The following is a 20,092-nucleotide window of genomic DNA, read 5'->3' on the forward strand; positions in this document are numbered from 1 at the left end:
TAGAATTTTATAAAACCTTTCAAGAATCATTGTGTATTCCACTGTTAGAAGTTATGAATGAAGTTATGCTAAAAAAGATAATACCTAAAACATGGTCAGAGGCTTATATTACACTTATTCCAAAAGAGGAGGCGGACCTACTTCAAATCAAGAATTATAGACCGATTTCCTTATTAAATGCAGATTATAAAATTTTTTGCTTCAATATTAGCAGAAAGACTTAAAAAATATCTGAATAACTTTATCCACTCAGATCAAAATGGATTTTTGCCAAAGCGACAAATTAGAGACAATATGAGAGTAATTCTGGACACCTTGGAATATTATGAGGTGTATCCTGAAAAGCAAATGGCTTTGATATTTTTAGATGCTCAAAAGGCATTTGATAACGTAAATTGGAGATTTATGTTACTTTTAATGGAACAGATGGGCTTTGCTAGAAGATTTATTCAAGCAATAGAAGCAATTTACAATGAACAAACAGCTAAGGTAATGATGGAGGGAGAACTCACAGATCCTATTAATATAAGAAAAGGCACAAGACAAGGTTGCCCTCTTTCTCCCTTGTTATTTGTATTGACTTTGGAAGTGTTGAATAGAAATATCAGAGAAGATAAAACTATAAAAGGAATGAAAATTAAAAAGGAAGAATTTAAACTACAAGCTTTTGCAGATGACCTAGTCTTTATCCTGGAAGACCCTATAGAAACAGCCTTGAAGCTGTTGGAAAAGATAGAGGCATATGGGGAGGTGGCCGGTCTGAAAATAAACAAAGATAAAACAAAGATTTTGTCAAAGAATATGTTGCTGAGACAAAGAGAAGAACTGGCAGAATTGTTAAAAATTCAAGTTACAAATAAGGTTAAGTATTTGAGGATATACTTGACGTCAAGATGTAGTACATTAAAGGAGAACAATTATATTAAACTTAAACAACAGATAGCCCAAGACTTGAAAAAATGGGAAAACCTACAATTGCCATTAATAGGAAGGATTTCAACAATTAAGATGAACATTCTACCCAGAATTTTATTTTTGTTTCAAACAATACCAATTAGGCTTGGAAAAGAATATTTTGAGGATTTAAATAAAATTGTTTTGAAGTATATATGGCAAGGCAAGAAAGCAAGGATAAAGTTAAAGCTTTTTACAGGATGCTAGATTTAGAGGAGGGTTTGGCCTGCCTAATTGGGAGTTGTACTATCAAGCTGCAAATTTGATGTGGGTTAAAGAATGGATAACATTAAGGAAAACTAGATTGTTGACATTAGAAGGTCATGATTTGTTGTTGGGTTGGCATGCTTTTTTATGGTATAAGGGAACCAAAACACAGGGGTATTTTAGAAGACATTATATACGGGAGTCTCTGTGGTTAAATTGGGAGAAGACAAGAAAACAATGTTATTTGAAAATTCCAGTTTGGTTATCGACGATAGAAGCGTTTTCTTACCCTATAATTTATAAAAAGGAACAAACAGTTAGCTATGGGGAATTACTAGATGAAAAGGGTGAACTTAAATCGATGCAAAAAATTAGAGGAACAAGGTATACAGATGAATTGGTTTTCATATTTGCAAATACATTCAAAGTATTATGAGGATTCCAAAGCAGAGGGATTTTATGATAAACAAACTGATTTAGATAAGATTTTGATGGGTACTGATGAAAAGGTGATTAAAAAATTATATGGTTACTTATTGGAAATTAAGTTGGAGGAAGAACAAGTTAAAGAAACTATGATTGCTTGGGGGAGGAATTTTGGATATGGGATTGATCTAGAGAAATGGCAGAAACTATGGTCGCAAAATTATAAAATGACAATGTCTACAGCTTATAAAGAAAACTTGTATAAGATGTTTTACAGGTGGCATTTTCCCCGACGAGGATAGCAAGAATGTTCAAGAACAAATCCGAAAAATGCTGGAAATGTCATCAGAAACCTGGTTCATATTACCATATGTGGTGGACTTGTGAGGACGCTAGAAAATATTGGACTAAAATCCACATGTGGTTGGAAAAAATGACAAAGAAGCATATAGACTTGAAACCGGAGCTTTTTTTACTGGGAATTTTACCAGATGTTTATAGTAAAGAGCTGAAATATTTGATTGTAAATGTATTGACTGCGGCTAGGATTGTATTTGCAAAAAATTGGAAAAATGAGAAAATTCCATTGCAGGAAGAAGTCATAAAGAAAATATTGGAATGTGCTGAGATGAGTAGATTGACTTTTGAAATCAGAGAGCAAGAAGATAAACAATTTTATATAGTTTGGGATCTTTTCTATCAATGGTTGAATGATGAAATACAAAAATAGAAATGTTAGATAATAAGGAATAATATTGATTTTATTTTTCTTTTCTCTTTTTGGTACTGGATATTATATTTATATAATAGTTTTCTGTTTCTTTTTTTTTCTCTTATTTAGGATAGAATTGGCACGATTATATGATTTGTTTTAGAATAAATTACTTAAAATATAGTTATCTCACAAAGGCATGATCGAACAAAAGTCTAGTCAAACTTCTTTTTTTAATAGTGATATTATGATTTATAAGTTTGTATTGACAATAAGAGTTATTATACAAGGTAATTGTAATTGTGACTATGAGATGAGTGCACAAAACTGATGAACCAACCGACTCACTGTTTGTATATAAATATGGGGGAGCTGATGTTTTTATGTTTTGTCTGTTTGTTTGTATGTTAAAAAACAATAAAAAAAATTTTTTTAAAAAAAGAAAAAGGTTGGAATGGGATAAATACTGAAATTAAACAAACATTAACAACACCCACACAAAACTCCAGTGAAATTTCCAAACCTTGGTGGGCCAATGCATTTATTAAGCCAATTCTCGATCATAAAAAGATATATTAGTATATCAGTGTTCAAGAACTTTGATTTTTGCACACACACACGTGAAAACTAATAGCTTTTCAGTAAACTGCTTATGGTTTGCAGTTAAAGGGTTAAAAAAAAATTGCCCGGAAGAGCCAAGGGAGTTATTTTGCCTCTGTGAATCATGGGAATCGTAGGAAAATATGGAGATGTTAGCTATGTCATGGCTGCCTTGAGTTTGAGGTAATGTGCGTTTGTTTTGTTGGAATAATGCCACCCTCTTTCCTCTATCCACCAACTCGTAGAAGCGCCCCGATAAAGATGATTTCTTCTTCAGAAAGTAGCTGGTGGAAGATTATCTTATCTACTTTGTTTTTGTGTGTCAATGTCTTATTGCACCAACTTTACTATTTCTACTTGTTGCTTTTTTTTTCCTGGATGCGCTGCAGTGTCCTGGCTGTAATGATTGTTGAAAGCGTCGAGGCTTAACAGGTCTAAAATGGCAGGAAAAGAGTCCCATTTAACTTTTCAGCCTAACTTATTAGTTCACACAGACCTTCCTTTCTTCTTCCACAAGCACGCGCTTTTGAACGACATCCCGGTCATTTTAGTTCGTCGCTTTGCAACTTATCGTTCTGTTTGGAGTGTTTTCTTTCTGATTTCGAAAAGAAGCGTCGGAGGTTAGCTCTGGATAACAAGGCCGACTACCTATCACAAACAGCAGATAAGCACTTTAAGCGCAATATCGACTTGCAGAAAAGAGGAATGAAGGAGCAGACAGGGCCTTTGCATTTCTAGGGAAGCAGCTAGTTAACGCGAATCTTCTCTCATTTGTCTCCGGTTGAGTCAAACTATTGGCTGCAGCTCTTTTGGTTGAGAAAATATTTGCTGGATTGCATCAGGTATTTAGTTATAAAACATGTCGGGGCACAACTGGGTTATTGAATAAACAGTGGGCTGAATTAATTGTGAGAAAAGTATGGTCAAATAGCCCTAAAACAGCAGAAATGTATGTGGAAAGAAAATTTGCTGCTTAAAGAAAATTCATGATTACCTTGGTTGCTTTGTTTTCTCACCTAAATATCATGTGCTAACAAGAGCACACAGCAAATCAATCTCCCTTATATAGCGTGGGTGAAGTTGGGCAAAGAGAGACAGGGGTGGTGTATTTAGCCACCTGCGAAATTGCTTAACAATTTGCTGACATGGACATGTTCCACTCCTGTGACTTGCCAGTTGGGCTATTTCTGAACACAGATCTAGCACCCCTTTAAAAGAATGAAAAACCTGCAAGCTTCCCATACAATGAATTTCCCCTAGCTTTTCCCAATGTTGAGTATCTTTTTCAACATTTTATTCAACTGTACAATGTATTTTTGAAATGTGAGCCATCAAATTTGAATACAACCAATTATGCTTAATTTATTTTTTTTCTGTCTGTAATTATCCCCGTCACAGGATTGGCTTTTGTCACTGGGCCAAAATTGACCACAACTGAAGGACCACAACACTTCTTAGCTCAGACACATTTTTACCACAGTTTGAGTTCCTTAGAATTGACTATGTTGGACTACATTTGTCTGCATTTGGATTTCATCGCCATAGTGTGCAGACAACTTTATTATTCCTTTCTATTCTGAATGTAGAACACATTACAAACCATTTATGTGTCAGTTCCAAGTTACCTAAACCTGAACAACAAACCCACAATATGATATTAGAATTGACTATGAAGATCTTTAGGTACTGAGTATTTTCTGCCTTTTACGATCCACTGTCAACTGTAAAGGAACTAGCAGTCAAGAAATATTCCATTTACTGACACTTCATATGGTTGCAATGAAAGCATTGAAAATGATACTTGGATGCCTTATTTATGGTGTATCTCTCTCTATGCCTAACTTTGTCATGGTCCCCAAACTGAATCTATGACATTAATTTTCAGTGATGGGATTTTTTTGTTTCTTCCCCCGCAAAGGTGCTAAATGGATACATATCTACTTGCAGTTTTAAAATCATTTCAAACTTTAAAAGAAAATTAAACAGACCTTTTATGTTGTTACCATGTTTTGAAATATGTTTTAGGACACTTTGGAAGCCTAAACAGGTAAACATTTTAAAATGCAGACTGCTATTATGAAAACCTTGATGATTTTTGTCTTAACCTTGAGCAATGTATAATTTGAGAGAGGGAAAAAACATTATGACTTAAAAATTAGCCAGACATTAAACATGACTTTTAACAATTGGAATGTTACAATTGTAACTCAAAATATTGTTTTCTTCTAGACTTAAAAATACTGAAGAGATGACTACTTACCACTAATCTAAAGGTTACTGACAACATGAACTCTCCCTTTTCTACCTAGCTATGTGAGAAATTGAAAAGAGCAATCTCCACATTTTAATTTCAGCAATGGCAAAAAGTAGTGGTGAAACTCAGCTACAGAGGATTATATGGGATATGCAGGGTAAATGTTACTTGTTTATTTGTTTTTCTATTTATTTATTCCAGTACGAATATCACATCCTTTTATAGGAAAACAAGAATATTCCCATGATACAAAGAATAAGACAGTGTAGGCTCCTGTATGTCTTGTTACAACTATCCAATGGGAATCTTCTTTAAATTCTACACTTGACTTGTGAAATACTTAAATGCTCACCAGGCAACTCAGAAATTAATTTTATAGTCAAGTAGGAAGAACATTTGTAGAACTTGTGTTCAGTTTTAAGTAGTCATTGCAAGTTGGCCATAATATGTAGATGGTTTTATTTAGGGTGGGATTTTTTTGAGAATTACAGTGGAAACCATTTGATTGCTGGAATAGTCCAGTCTTGTTTCAGACCTTATTTAATGTTTAAATTATAGTTTTTCATTCTCCCTGATCAAAGATTCTTGAAAATGTACCACAACAACTCCAAGAACGACAGATCTATTTTTATTAGCATTGGCTGGAGATTTGGATTGCAGCCATTTTAGCAGATTTTTTTTCTTTCTCTTACACAATCATAAATGCAAGTTCCCCACATTTTGTGCATATATTGTATGGTAACCTGAAGCCTTGTAGTTTTGTTCTGTTATTCCTCAACTTGTAGGGAACTGTATTTTATCCCCAAATAAAAGGAGGTAAAATATGCAGTTATACAATATGCATAATTTAATGCTACTTCTCTAAAGTATGTATAGTATAGGCATTATACCCTTGACTGATACTTCTCCCTCTCTTTCTCTCTCCTTCTCTCCCCCACACCTGTCTCTCTCATTTTGTTATGGCATTGTCACATGCATATAATCTTAGCCTTTAAGATTCTTATGCTTTAGTTGCATTGGTCTGACTCTACCAGAGAGAAAGATAATATTGTTCTATTATTTTACTTCTATTTACAACTTCTTTGATTTTCTTTCTTTTTATTAATATAAGTTTCCTGGAGTAGCTGTATGGTGCAATAGGCAGCAAATAAATTTAACAAATAAATAAAGTAGGCCTAATACTATATTAATTTATATTTTGATTAAATTGTAATAGAATAATTGTGTTTTTTTCAGTGTGGTATTTTGGTACTAGCATATGACATTGCCAACTCTGAGGAAAAAAGAAAATTGTACAGTCATTCCTTGTTCTTAATTAACTACAAATGATTGCATTGTGTTCTTTCCAAAAGATGCTGTGACAGAACTGAACAAAGATTTTTTAGAAGCAGGAGAACCAATCACAGATGACTGTATAATCTTGCACAAGTTTTCTTATAAGCTTGAGTACCTCTTGCAGGTAAGGACTCAGGAAATTAAGATATTATACAGAATTAATATCAAGTATTGTGAATTTTAAATACCATTTATAGAAAAGAAGAATGAAAAATGAATAAAAATAAATACAATTTGTTTTGTATTTAAAAAAAAAATCTCAAATTTAATTGTAAGCAGGAAATAAAAATAACTGCAGGGTATATTCTCATGGCTATCATTGAGTTTTGTAATACAATTAACTGCTCATTCTAAAGTTCAGCAGAATGTAGCTGATGGCTATCTGAGTGGCTTATTTACAGATCATTAATTGCATTATTAGATCACACATCTCATTTCAAATGATTAATAGGTATAGACTCCTGTACCAAAAATTAGCTTATACTAATTCATTTAATTCTGACACATTAGAATCGTTTTATACATCACTGCTTTAAAGGTACCTTTTCCCCTTTTTCTGTCTCAAAGTTTGATCAGAAGGAAAAATCCACTTTACTAGGCAATCCGAAGGACTACTGGGATTATTTTTGTGACTGTCTGGGTAAGGTAAAAGGTGCAAATGATGGGATTCGCTTTGTCAAATCTATTTCAGAAGTAAGTAAAGTATATTGCTCTGTCATTATAACCATATAATTTAATTTTCTGGGTAGCCAATCCAATAATGCATGTGAGGATCACTTCCTATTTGTCATCAAGTAGACCAACACTAGTTCTTTCAGTGCTCCTTTTTTTCTCCTGCCATATAAGCCAACTTGACAGCAGCTCAGAAAATTTTGGTATTGAAGCAATGAATAAACTGCACCAATCAATCTTGTCTACGGAAAAAACTGTAGGGATCAATACTACTACTAACTTTATTTAACACCAGCATATTCTGATTATCTGTATTCAGTATGAACATATGTTCTTGTGAATATGGGCCCAAATATGGAGGAAAACAACAAGAAAACATGCACTTATTCATAAATTTAAAAAACACCCTATACACTGTTCCTTTGTCCTCCTTGAATGTTTTCTATTGAATTACCACTAATCCTGTCATTACATATTTTGAATCCGTGTGCCATATGTACATTTGTCTGATCCATAATGAGCTTCCTCAACTCAAGAATCTATATCAGATTTACTTCTTTCTTCAAAAAAACAACAAAAAGAGATTTTTTTCCCTTGGACTTGGCCCAACGTGTTCAGGGAATAGAGAAGAAAGTTAATCATATAGAATTGAGCATGTCCACTTTAGAACTTAAGCCTTTCATTCAAAAAATTTATGCTACTGAAAATAACCTTTTTGTTGTCTAATTTAGGTAGCTGGAGGAGTTCTGAAGATCTTATGAATGGATCTAAGGACTGATTATATTCTGTATACATTACCAAACTGGATATATAAATCCTTTTAGGAAAACCTTCCCAAAAGTTAAATTTAAAAACGTGGTTTAGAAATGTAATTACTATACTGCAGTAAGATCCTCATGTTGGATTTGACATCTTTCCAGTTTGAATGAATAGCCTCATTATATTAGAAAAAAAAACTAGGAAAGCAGTAACTAATGCATATTTGCCCTGTTTTCCCTGCTTCCTATAACTAGTTTTCTACAACATCTTACTTCTGAACTTTGAAGACTGATTTATTGTGATAACTGATTTCTGTCAATAAATCAATCTTCCATGAATTTATCTGCTCACCTTTTAAAGACATTTTAGCTATCCGCCACATAAGTTGTCTGTGAATCCTAATAGTTAATGATATACAGACATATTTTCTTTTGTTTGGCTTTATGCCACTTCTGATCAACAGTGTCAAATCTCTATTGTGCCCTCTTTCCTGGAATTTATCCAATTCTAATGGGTGGCTATTTTGTCCCTTAAGATCAGATTCAGTCTGACATAAATATATCGCTTAACCTGGATCTGTGTGGTGTAAAAGCTGAATATTATTTTTGATAATAATTTTTGTTAATGTCTTTTAATAGCAGGAATAATGTGATTTAATAAGTATAAAGTCAGGGGGATTTAGAATGGGAAAGGAATGATGTCCTTTGTTAGTGTAGTCATCTTACAACCACAGTTTCCTTACAGAAAGCTTTACTTAAAGTTTTCCATATCAAATATATAAAACCTATAGAAACAGATACAAAGAAAACAATAGGACATGTTGATAGTAAGTCATCATCATTACAGTTAACCCCAATCTAAATATTCTACCCTCTTTGAAATGGCTTTTGAAATATAGACTGTAGTTTTATTAGTGATGTGCAGATTTGTTTCCTCCAAACATAAAAGTTTCCCCCGGGTACCCTAATATTTTTCGTTCTGCAGGGTATACTTTGGAGTCAACAAGAATACTCAATGGCTGCTGCTCACAAATGCACAGTTTTTCTTCCAAGTGGAACTCCATGAGGCCTCCCAGGTCTTACTATGGAGTCTGGTTGTTTGAAACAAGTTTTAGGAAAAGCTGTTGTGAAATGTTGAGGAATGTTCAATATTTCTGTAACTGAGAAGCTGGTTTGTGTTGAATCAGTCATTTCAAAGACTGAACATATTTAAGTTGTACAATATCATTCTGAGCAGCCGCATTAATAACCCCTTGTTACAAAGCTTCTTCGCCTTTAGATCTGATTGGCTGGGAATTGGATGGAGAACATTGTGAGATGACATTTGAATGTTGGGAGGCCCAAATTGAGGTTGCTTCTTGTGCAGCTACTCCTCAAGACATAACTTGGATAGGGTTCATAGATAACATCTTCAACTAGTAATTGATTATTTTAATTACTACAAAGCTTTAGTAGCAGGTATATTCTGCTCTTAAAGCTAGAGATAAAGTAGATTTATCCACCCCAGGATACATTTTTTAAAAAGTGGAATCTATCTGTTCCAATAAGGGAGCATTTGTATGTTCCCACAGTTCTGCATCATATATGATCACTGGAACTTTTTTGTAACTCTATAAATCTTTATAATCAGAATTAGACAACATGGGTTGCTATGTTTAGTGAGTTACCTTATGTTGTTGGCAGGCTGTAGCCCTTAAAGAACTTATCTTAAAATGTGGGAGCCAGGAACCTGTTTCTGTTAAAACAAGTATAGAACAACTTGATCTATGCGTTCCCTATCCAGGCTCCAGTTGTACATTGTCTGCCTCTTTCCCAAAGCAACTAGCTTCATTTTGGACTTACAGTAGTTCAGGTAGTTGAATGTGCAGTATGTGCTATACCTTCACAGCATTCTCCTGATCCCTATGACATTGGCATAAAGCAGAATGTTCACATGTTTATTTTTAACTTTAGGCATATGTGTGTATCAGTAGAGTGAATGGATTTGGTGATGTCATTTATACAGATTCCACAAAAAGGAGTCAGTATACACCCTTGTCTAACTCCTCCATTGGAACTATTTTTTCCTGTTAGGAAACTCTGTTCTGTGCATACCCTTAGGCATGAATTTGAGTATAATGCCTTGATTAAAGAGAGGAGTCACGTCCATGCTCAAATTCTAATTTCTTCTAAAGAAGATCCCTCTATGTTGAATCAAATGCTGCAGTGAGGTCTATAAAAGTTGTAAAGAGTTGGCTTCCTTTACCTGTATATTTTTCTATTAGATAACATAAAATGAAGCAGTTATCAACAGTAGAATGACCCAACTTAAAACCAGTTTGGTCTTCAAGAAGCAAGCTTTTTCAGTTAACTAATTATAGTGTATAAAATATATTTGGCACATGATGTCAATTACATTAATCAGTCCATAATTGGAAAGTTCAGTTATACAAAATGTGGGACCACAATAGAAATATCCCAGTCAGCTGGAATTTGGCAAAAGTTATTTATATGACTAAATACATTTTATGAATGGAGCCCACTAGTCATTGTGACATTTAAATAATTCAGCAAGTTGAAGATCTTTCCCAAGAGCCTTGTAACACAAATATTTGATGGATAGTTCTATGCTGAATGCATAGTTAGCCTTAATCTTTTTCTCAGGGAGTGATTCTCTTGAGTCAAATCAATGAGGGCCTTTTATCTGTTACTTTTTTTAAAATTAAAAATAACCTTTATTGAAAATTTAAAACATTAAAACAGAAAATACAATACAGATATTTAAAATGAAAATGTTGTATATATTACAATCCATTTTGACAGTACTTACATTTTAATTCTTAATCCAGCACTTATTTTATACTCCTAATTGTTTTTATATATATGCCTCTATCTTTCTAAACTATACATTTCTTATTTATTTGATTGCTTGTTTCTATTATTTACCCAATGATACCAATTTTTCCAAACTCTATAATAATCTGAGTCTTCCTTCTCTTTTAATTCCAATGTAAGTTTGTCCATTTCCGTGCAATCGAAAATCTTTTGGATTATTAAGCCATCTGTTTGGCATAGAATCTCCTTTCCAGCATTGTGTGAGTGCTAATCTTGCTACTGTAATTATATGCAGGATTGGATATTTTATCTCTTTTGTATAATTCCCTTTGATAATTCTCAGGAGAAATATTTCTGCTTTAAATTCTATTTGAACTTTCATAATTTCCTTTAACCATTTTTATATTTGGACCAATATTTCTTAATTTTCAGACATAGCCACCATACATGAAAGAAGGTACCTGGTGATTGCTTACATTTCCAACAATTTGGGCTTAAATTAGGATACATTTTAGCCAATCTTGAGGGGGCTAGATACCACCAGTATCTCAAGGGGCTTAGATACCACTGGTATCTCAAGGGGGCTAGATACCACCATTTTATATAGGTTTTCTTTATATGCTGCTGATTTTGTTATTGTATAGTTCTTTTTTTAGATCTTTTCCCAGTCCTCCAGCTCTACGTTATATCCCAAATTCCTGGCCCACGCTATCATTGGTCCTTTCACTATTTCTTCTGCCAAATCATATTCTAATAAATAATTATAACCTTGATATCAATTTTCCCTCTGTACTTACCATTAATTTGTCTAGTTGGTTTGGTTCCACCTCAATTCCTAATTTCTCTTGGTCTTTTTTATATCTTGATTTTAATTGGAGGTATGGCCACCAGTCTATATTTAGTCCCAGATCTCTTAATTCCTGGTTGGTCCTTAATGCTCCTTGGGGTACAAAATTTCATAATATCTGGCCATTCTACCTAGCTCTAATGTATTGGGGTGTATTATTGCCTCCACAGTGGATACCCATCCCAAACATACATTTTTATGTAATGTTTATTTTTAATTTCTTCCAATATTCGTATGAGCGAGTCCCATAGGATATGTCTGTGGAAATATATATGGGCCTTACTTCTGGGACTCCACATGAAGGCATGTCACCCCACCTGTAGATCGTGCCCTTCCAGAAATAGAATTCTTTTATTTTTTAAGTTTATCCATTCTCTAATCCAGGGGTTACCAAACTTTTTGGATCGATGTGTCTTAACCATAGTTTGGTAACCCTGCCCCACCCACATACATCGGACAAACTAACAGAATAATAAGTGCACGCCTTGAAGAACACAAAAACTCAATCAAAAAAGAAGAACTGACCTCTTCCCTGATCCAACACCTCAAAACCACAGGACATGAGATTGACTTTATCGCCAAAACCAAACACTTCAACAACAGAATAATCAGAGAAGCCATAGAGATAGAAAAACGCCCACACAGCATGAATAAATGAGATGACACCTCCTGCCTACCAGCCATTTGGAAACCCGCCCTCATGAACAGACGAGTACCTAACATGAAGAATGACACCAGACCCACACCTACGAGGGCCACACAAGATGCTACCACCACACTTCCACGTAGAAAGCAGACTCACGCCCACACAGAAGATGAGACATGACCATGGACCAGAAGCCGCACTGCAGCTGCATCACTACCCGCTTCAAACCCCTCCGACCCATACATCAATCGAACTGACGCCCACCATGAAGATGCGGCACGACCACAAATGCGAAACCAAACAGCAGGATCACAGCTCACCAACTCAAATCCCCCAAGCCTGAAGATGATGAATGAGACTTCATCGAAATGTCACCTAGATACCAATTTTACGCGGGAGAAATATATATATATTTTCTGAGGTTTTTGCGGGTATTTGTATGTGAATCTTTGGTTATTTGGGTTTTCTCCCACATAAAATTGGAAGTATCTAGGCGACATTTCGATGAAGTCTCATCATTTTTAGGCTTGTGTGTTCAGCTTTCAGAATAATGTGAGCTTGCAGCTGCTTCTTCCTTTTAACTGCTAGTGGGGGTGTGACTTGATTGGGTGGGGGCTTGGCTGTGTTCTGATTGGGTGGGGGTATGTTCTCATTGGTTGGAGGTTTGGCTGTGTTCTGATTGGTTGTGGGGGTTGGCTGTGTTCTAATTGGTGTGTTCTGTTCAGGTGGAGGCTTGGTTGTTCTCAGGTTAGTCTTAGTTGCTGGGGGATTTGAGCTGATGAGCTGTGATCCTGTTGTTTGGCTTCGTGTTCGTGGTCATGCCACATCTTCATGGTGGACGTCCGTTCGCTTCATGTATGGGTCGGAGGAGTTTGAAGCGGGTAGTGATGCAGCTGCGGTACAGCTTCTGGTCTGTGGTCGTGTCTCATCATCTGTGTGGGTGTGAATCGGCAACAACAGTACCCTCCCCCAGCGCCTGCTGTCAGCTCTCCCCATCTCTCTCCTCTAGCTTTGAATTGCTCTCGGCTCTCTCTCTTTCCTCCCTTCCCCCCGCCCACGTGCACGCAGGAAGGGAAAGGGAGATGGAGTGGTGCGCAGCTCTTCGCTTTTCCAGCCCTCACTGCCTCTCCCAACATCAAAGCCTCGGAAACGCAGGCAAAGCTTCCCTGAGTTGCTTGCTTCTCCACTACTGCCGCCTCCTCCTCCTCCCCCTCCCCCTCCTCCTCCTCTGGGTAGGACAATTCTTAACTAACCAAGCATGCTAAGGCAACTCAGGACACTACCACTGCGGCAGCTTTGCCTGTGTCTCCAAGGCTTCGATGTTGGGAGAGGCAGCAAGGGCTGGAAGAGTGGAGAGCTGCACACAGCTCCGTCTCCCTTTCCTTGCCTGCCTGCACGTAGTGGGGAGGGGGAAGGAAAGAGAGGCGGGAGCAATTCAAAGCTAGAAAACTCATGGGGAGAGCTAACAGTGGGCGCTGGGGTGGGGACTGTTGTTGCCGCCGCTGCCACTGTGTGTGGAAGCTGGTTGGCGCGTGGATGACTCCGGGGTCTTTCGAAGAGCTGGGAGGCGAGAGAACTGCGTGGCCCAGATTAATTGCTTTTGGGGACCATTTCTTCTGCAGCCCACCAAAATTTTTCCATGTTCCATCAGTGGGCCGCGGCCCACCGGTTGGCGATTGCTGCGCTAATCCATGTTAGGCCTGCTGCTTTACAGTGAGTTTCCCAAGCTGGGAGTCCAAAGCCACCTCTGCTTCTATTTTGCAGTGTACTTAATTTTATTCTTGCTCTTTTGCCCACCCATACAAGTTATTTTGTTTAGATCTAAAAAAAAATTATTGCCCAATTTCACAGGGATTGTTTGAAACAGGTAGAGTATTTTTGGCAGAATATTCATCTTAATGGCCACAATTCTTCCTAGCAAAGATAACTGTATTTCCCCCCACCTTCTAAATCTTTCTTTGTTGTACTAAACTCATATAATTATAATCTTTTATTGATGAGCATCTCGCTGTTAGCCAGATGCCCAAATATTTAACTTTCTTTGCAATCTGCAATCCTGTTTCTTTCTCTAATTCCCTCTTCTGTTCATCTGTTAGATTTTTAATTATCATTTTAGTTTTCTCTTTATTAATTTTAAGGCCGGCTATTTCCCCAAATTTTTCTATCTCCTGTATTAATTTTGGTCCTGTCTCCAATGATTCTTCTATGAAGAATACCAAGTTGTTGGCAAATGCTTGGACCTTATATTCTTCTTGTTTGATTTTAAACCCTCTCATCTCCCGATTCAATCTTATTCTTATTAACATCTGTTACTTTTTTTTTAATAAAAGTTTTATTTAAGTTTTCACAAAACATATAAATACGAATAAAATATCTTTTTTTGAGAACAATGTGATCCTGGGTTATCACTTCTCCATACAGACATAAACTCAATACATATTTATCTTATACAGTCTAATCCACATCTTGTAACTTTTTTTGCAATTTTTTCAATAGCTTTTCCCTTTCTTTACTTCCTATAGCCTTATTTTAAATTATCTCATTCTTGTCCTAATTCAATTACATATCTTTTTCTAATTTTTAAAATCTTTCTAATCAATGTTCTTATACTTTCGTCTGTCCTGTTTACAATTTCATATTATCTTTTCTCATAAAACAAATTTTCCCCTGTAATTACTAGACTGGAGTGTAACACCTTTGTATTTTTTTTTTCAAATCTTGTTTAAAAATTTAAGTTACACCTTTACTTATAACATTCATTTTTTAACCTCTATTTTATAACACATACCTATTTTCAATCAAATTCTGCTTGGTACATTCCCTTAAAAATACACACTAAATTCTTAAAAGAAAAAAGTATATTATGTATATATATCTGTGTATATATGTATAACAATAGTAAATGGAATAATTATTCTATTCAAGTACAGCTCTGCCATAAATATTAATAACAATCTTTTACATTTGTATTTCTTTTAACAAACATTACCTAGTAATATCAGTTGTCTTTTACTTTAATCATCTATATTTCATATTTTACTTATTACTGTCTTTAAATAAAAAAACAAAACAATAGTTATTAACAGTAGTCAATAAAATTATTATTCTTATTCAAATTCATCCTGTCAACTGATAAAAATCTTTTTTTAACTTTCTTTTTAAGTCATTGAGAGCCTTATTCTCTTTACAAACAAATATTCCATTACACATCAATACAATTTTTTCTATCACTTTAATCATCTAAACATATTTTCTAACCCTTTTCTATTTCTAATATAATAATGCTATCCCATGTACCCTTGCAGAATCCTCTCCGTAAGTTAAAATTTAACCATTGTCTCTGTGTCTTTTAAATAGGTTTTTACCTTTAATTCTTGTACGTTTTTCCTGTACCTTTATATCTTGTTTCTGTCCTTTGTAGCTTCTTTCCTTTCCCTCTTCCCTCTCTTCTTCTCCCTACCCTTTTTATTCCCTTTTCTATCAGATTCTCCCTTCTGTGATCCTCCCTTCTGCTTCTTCCTGATATTATGATTGCTTTTCAAATTACTCTTTTTTTTTGGTTGTTGCTTCAGTGCTTAAGTTTTTAACTCCCTTTCCCCCCTTTCCCTTTTTTACCCCGCTTAAAGTTGCTTGGTCATTAAAGTTGGCTTCTTCTTTATCCCGCCCTTCTTGTTCTGCCAGCATTTCTTGTTGTTTTTCATAGTTCAAAATCTCCATTTCTAAAATTGAAATATGAAGCCAAAAGATCCTCTTCCCTCTTGTGCTTCTTCTTTTTGTTCTTTAAGTCTCATTTTTAACTCTTCACGGAGTGATGCCATTTTAAAAAATTTTAAACAACCCCCAATTGATTTTATTTTGTTTCATTAGGATCCACCATCCAAAATTCCAGGAATCATCCAATAATCCAAAACTGTTTCTTGCTTCTTTGCTCACTTTCTCTTTCCAGGGGCTTTGTTATCTTATAACAAAGTTTAAGCTACAATGTATCTCTTGCAAATCTTGTTAAAATTCCACTATCAATTTTTTTAAGTTCCAGGTGGTCTCCATTTTCCAGATTCCACCCTCTTGTTTCCTTTTTCCCTCCTCTGCTTTCTTTCTTTTTTAAAGAAATTTTTTAAACTATCCAAGAATCTTTATCCTTTTGACACTTTATTTTCAGCTAGAAATAGCCTATTAATGTCGAAGTATCAATTTCTTATTTGAATCTCTTCTTTTTAACGTTCCAAGTCAATTAAAACTGTCAATATGAGAGAAAAAAAAGCCAATTCCGTTTCCTTTCCCTTTCTCTTTCACCACTTAAGATCTTTTTTAGGAATAGTATTAGTCTTTAAAATTTAGGTTCCAGGTACCTTAAATAGATGTTATCCATTCGACCCGGTCAGTCAAACTTTCTCCTTTAAACTCCTTCCTGTACAATCTTGTCCGGTCGGGTTCTTCTTTGAGATGGCCATTTCTGACTACTGCTGCAACTGCCTTTGGGAAAGGGTATAATGGCCAGCTGAGGAGGAGAGATGCGTCAACCCCGCTGACGGCTCCCCCTTCTTCACCACCTCTACGGGGTGGCTTCAGTCCTGAATCCGGGTGGCTCGGGGTGCTCCAGCGGCGAGCACAGATCAAAACCGCACACGATCGCAGATTTCAGTCCGTCACTGAAGAAGCCTGAACTGGAAGTCTCCATCTGTTACTTTCAATGAAGGGCCTTTTCAGTTAAGAATTTTCTTAGTTTTGCACTTAGATTTTTATAGACTGTAAATACACAGTTGACATATATGCAAGGTGAAATAACTGTGTTTACCAGAATCAGGGCTTGACCAGATTTAACATATTAGGTCAAAGCCCTCACATCCACTCTGATCCATTTTATCCTTCAGTCCTGGTGAACTACTAGATGAAATGAAACCTATCTCTCCATTGTGTGGTCGAAGTAGAAATTAACAGCCACAGTCGGTAGTCACTATCACTTACATAAACCAGAAGTTTGAGATAAGGGACCCATTACTATTGAAGTCATATGTACTTTAAAATTCTATTTGATTTCTTTCAATGGTAAGTAAAAGGGAACACAAAAATTTGGTCTTTGTCTGCTAGAATTTGCAAGCTACAGTTAGCAGGTTGTAGAACTAATACCAGCAGTATTCCTTTTCTGGTCCCTAAAGGATCATAAAGGTAATAGAGAGTGAAATTATTTGGGGATATTCAGATTACTAATATGGGAAGAATCAACTTCATGAAAACTGTATTGGGAGTTTTTACAATTAGCTCTATCAGTATTTGTTCTAAATTCACCCTCATGTCAGAGAAATAATATGTAGATGCTTGTGGAGATATATATACATTTAACATCACAATCACAAAGCCTTTATATTGGAATTTAATAGCTAAGCAAAAAGACTAAGAGTCAACTATGGTAATTTCTGTGCCATCCAAGTTCTTCCTTGATCAATATGACCAAACTTCCTATTACCCAGACTTGGTTTTTTATTTTCCATGCCAGGGTGACTCAATACTTAAAGCAGTCTACAGTCTACAATCCAGTTGATAGAACTATGACATCAGAGCAAATACAAATGTTGGTTGCATGGTGTAAGGTCACTCCCTCTTCAATTTTCCTTGCAACACTTTGGAGCAGGGGGTGGGGGGATTGTCACTCAATCAAAGGCTTTATTGCTATATGTGTTGTTAACCGATCTATTGTTATCTCCTCAATTTATTATGCCAAGATTCTTTGTTTAATGTGACATCCAAATCCAGCCATTATCTAAACTATCTCCTCTTTGATATTTAAGCTATTACTAATTTTCCATTTGTATTATTATTTAATCTAAAAAAGACAATTGCCTTTTCTGTTTAAGCTCAGTGCAGAGATAAATGGTAGATCCTGGTTTTCTTTATGTGTAATCTTTCTTTTCATTGTTTCCAGAATTATATCTGTATCACAATAAAAAGAAAACCCAGGGTCTAAATGTTTACTAAGCTCTTACCCCTTCCTTCTATACAGTAGCAACTCACTATTAAAAAGTATTTTTGACGTTCTGGATCAACCGCTTCTATGTTTGCATCCCAGGCCCATTTTGCTCATATCTGAAAAGGCTTATTGTGAATTTCTTATAGCAAAGCAGTTCTGCTCAAATATTTATATAACTAGACAACAATTTATCTTGTTATTTGCTGGTTTGGTGAACATTGGCTGTACAAATTCTTAAAATCCTTATACAGAGTAATAGAAATCAAGCATTTTTAATAAATTTGATTTATTTTTTTAGCTCCGCACTTCTCTTGGTAAAGGCAGGGCATTTATTCGCTACTCCTTAGTGCACCAAAGGCTTGCAGACACGTTACAACAGTGTTTTATGAATACCAAAGTAACAAGGTAAACATGGCTGTTTTTGTTCTTCTTGGTAGTGGTGATTACTTAATTGAATTTATATCATTTTTCTTTTTTCATTTTTTAAAGTGACTGGTACTATGCAAGAAGTCCCTTCCTCAATCCAAAACTGAGTTCTGATATTGTTGGTCACCTCTATGAATTAACTGAAATTCAATTTGATTTGGCATCAAGAGGTTATGATTTAGATGCTGGTTGGCCCACATTTGCCAGGTAATGCAAACCTGCTGTCACTATATTAGAAAAACTTCTATAAAGTCTATAATTTTCATAAAGCAATTTTGCCTCAGGCCGTATTAAAGCTTCTTTATATAAATCAGTGGTCAAATAATACCGACTTTTCACAGTTTTGCAATATTTCCAGATCAGATCAGACATTGAGAAGGACCATCAGAAATATACCTATCATCCGACATTTTTAACACACACATTGTAGCTGTAAGGGCATACAGATAGTCCTTAAGTTATGGAATTAATGGAGCCTGCCCATCACGGTTGTGACAGTCATAAAATTCTATGACTTTTTTTGCAGTGGTCATTAAGCAAATCTGATCATTAAACAAACATGGTTTTCTTCAAGTATGGTTTTGCCAAAAGTCAGCTGTAAATGCTGATTTTTGGCAAATTCAGAACATGATTACAATACTATGAGACAGCTGTAAATGCTGAGCACTCAAGGTGTAGTCACATGACTGCAGGAGAGCCCAACCATTGGAATCCAAGTTGTAAGTATCCCCAGATAGATCTGTTGGAACATTGAATGGTCACTAAGCAACCAATTGTAAGTCAATTATCTTTATATTCAATTCTGAACCAAATGAATCCTGGTAAAATTGACCAATTAAGGAGCCAACTAATAACTCTCAGGCAGGGCTCAAAGAAGAGCTGAATTCTGAAATTCTTATTCCAAGTTGTAATAAAAACAAAAAGAAGCAATTGATGAAGAGGACCCACATGAGATGAGAAGATGGAAAGCAAGTGATGAACATTGTACAAACCTGTAATTTATAGGATAAGAATTGTAGAAGGTAATCCTTATTTAACGTTTACTTCAAAATTATGAAAAAACTGAAGTAGGAAGCTCTCTTAAAAATATAAACAAATATCAGTTTCATCTTTAAAAGTTTTGCTTCAAAATAGGAAAACATTTTTTTCTTAAAATAATCCTTCTTCCATGTTCAGGAGAACGTTGTGGTCACTTGGCTCCTCAGCTTACCTATGGAAGCCTCTAAGCCACAGTTCAAGCATGAGCAGTTTGGTGAGCAGTTCTGTGCAGGTAATTGTATTGGCCAATAAATGTATAATGAGGGAAGCAGTAATGTTATCTCTGAAAGCTCTGATGAATAACCTCACTGTGGTGAATCATCACTTTTCCTCACTTCTGGGCTGTTTTTAAAAATGTTTATCATAAGCCAATATCCTTTTATTTTAGGTGGTTGCCCTATTATCAGAATTAATATATGTTCCTTATTTGTACTTTGT

The 20,092-nt window shown here is 35.3% G+C and overlaps 1 protein-coding gene across 15 annotated transcripts in view; it reads left to right on the top strand.

Annotated features, from left to right (window-relative positions):
- Window positions 1-20,092, top strand: part of FYCO1 (FYVE and coiled-coil domain autophagy adaptor 1) — a 290,511-nt gene that overhangs the window by 209,815 nt on the left and 60,604 nt on the right. For 5 of the 15 annotated variants that reach the window (XM_026717822.2, XM_087916731.1, XM_087916735.1 and 2 more), the window contains exons 1-7: window positions 3,033-3,082; window positions 5,129-5,310; window positions 6,506-6,612; window positions 7,056-7,181; window positions 18,489-18,595; window positions 18,680-18,823; window positions 19,793-19,886. In XM_026717822.2, coding sequence (XP_026573607.1) covers window positions 5,256-5,310; window positions 6,506-6,612; window positions 7,056-7,181; window positions 18,489-18,595; window positions 18,680-18,823; window positions 19,793-19,886 — 633 coding nt within the window. In that variant the 5' untranslated portion in view covers window positions 3,033-3,082; window positions 5,129-5,255. Of the gene's footprint in view, window positions 1-3,032; window positions 3,083-4,854; window positions 4,947-5,128; window positions 5,311-6,505; window positions 6,613-7,055; window positions 7,182-18,488; window positions 18,596-18,679; window positions 18,824-19,792; window positions 19,887-20,092 lie in introns of those variants that run through there. The other 10 variants (XM_087916732.1, XM_026717823.2, XM_087916733.1 and 7 more) reach the window with 10 other exon arrangements.

This window comes from Pseudonaja textilis, chromosome Z (genome assembly GCF_049901715.1).
Source record: "Pseudonaja textilis isolate UNSWEBS1 chromosome Z, rPseTex1.2, whole genome shotgun sequence".
Lineage (NCBI taxonomy): Eukaryota > Metazoa > Chordata > Lepidosauria > Squamata > Elapidae > Pseudonaja > Pseudonaja textilis.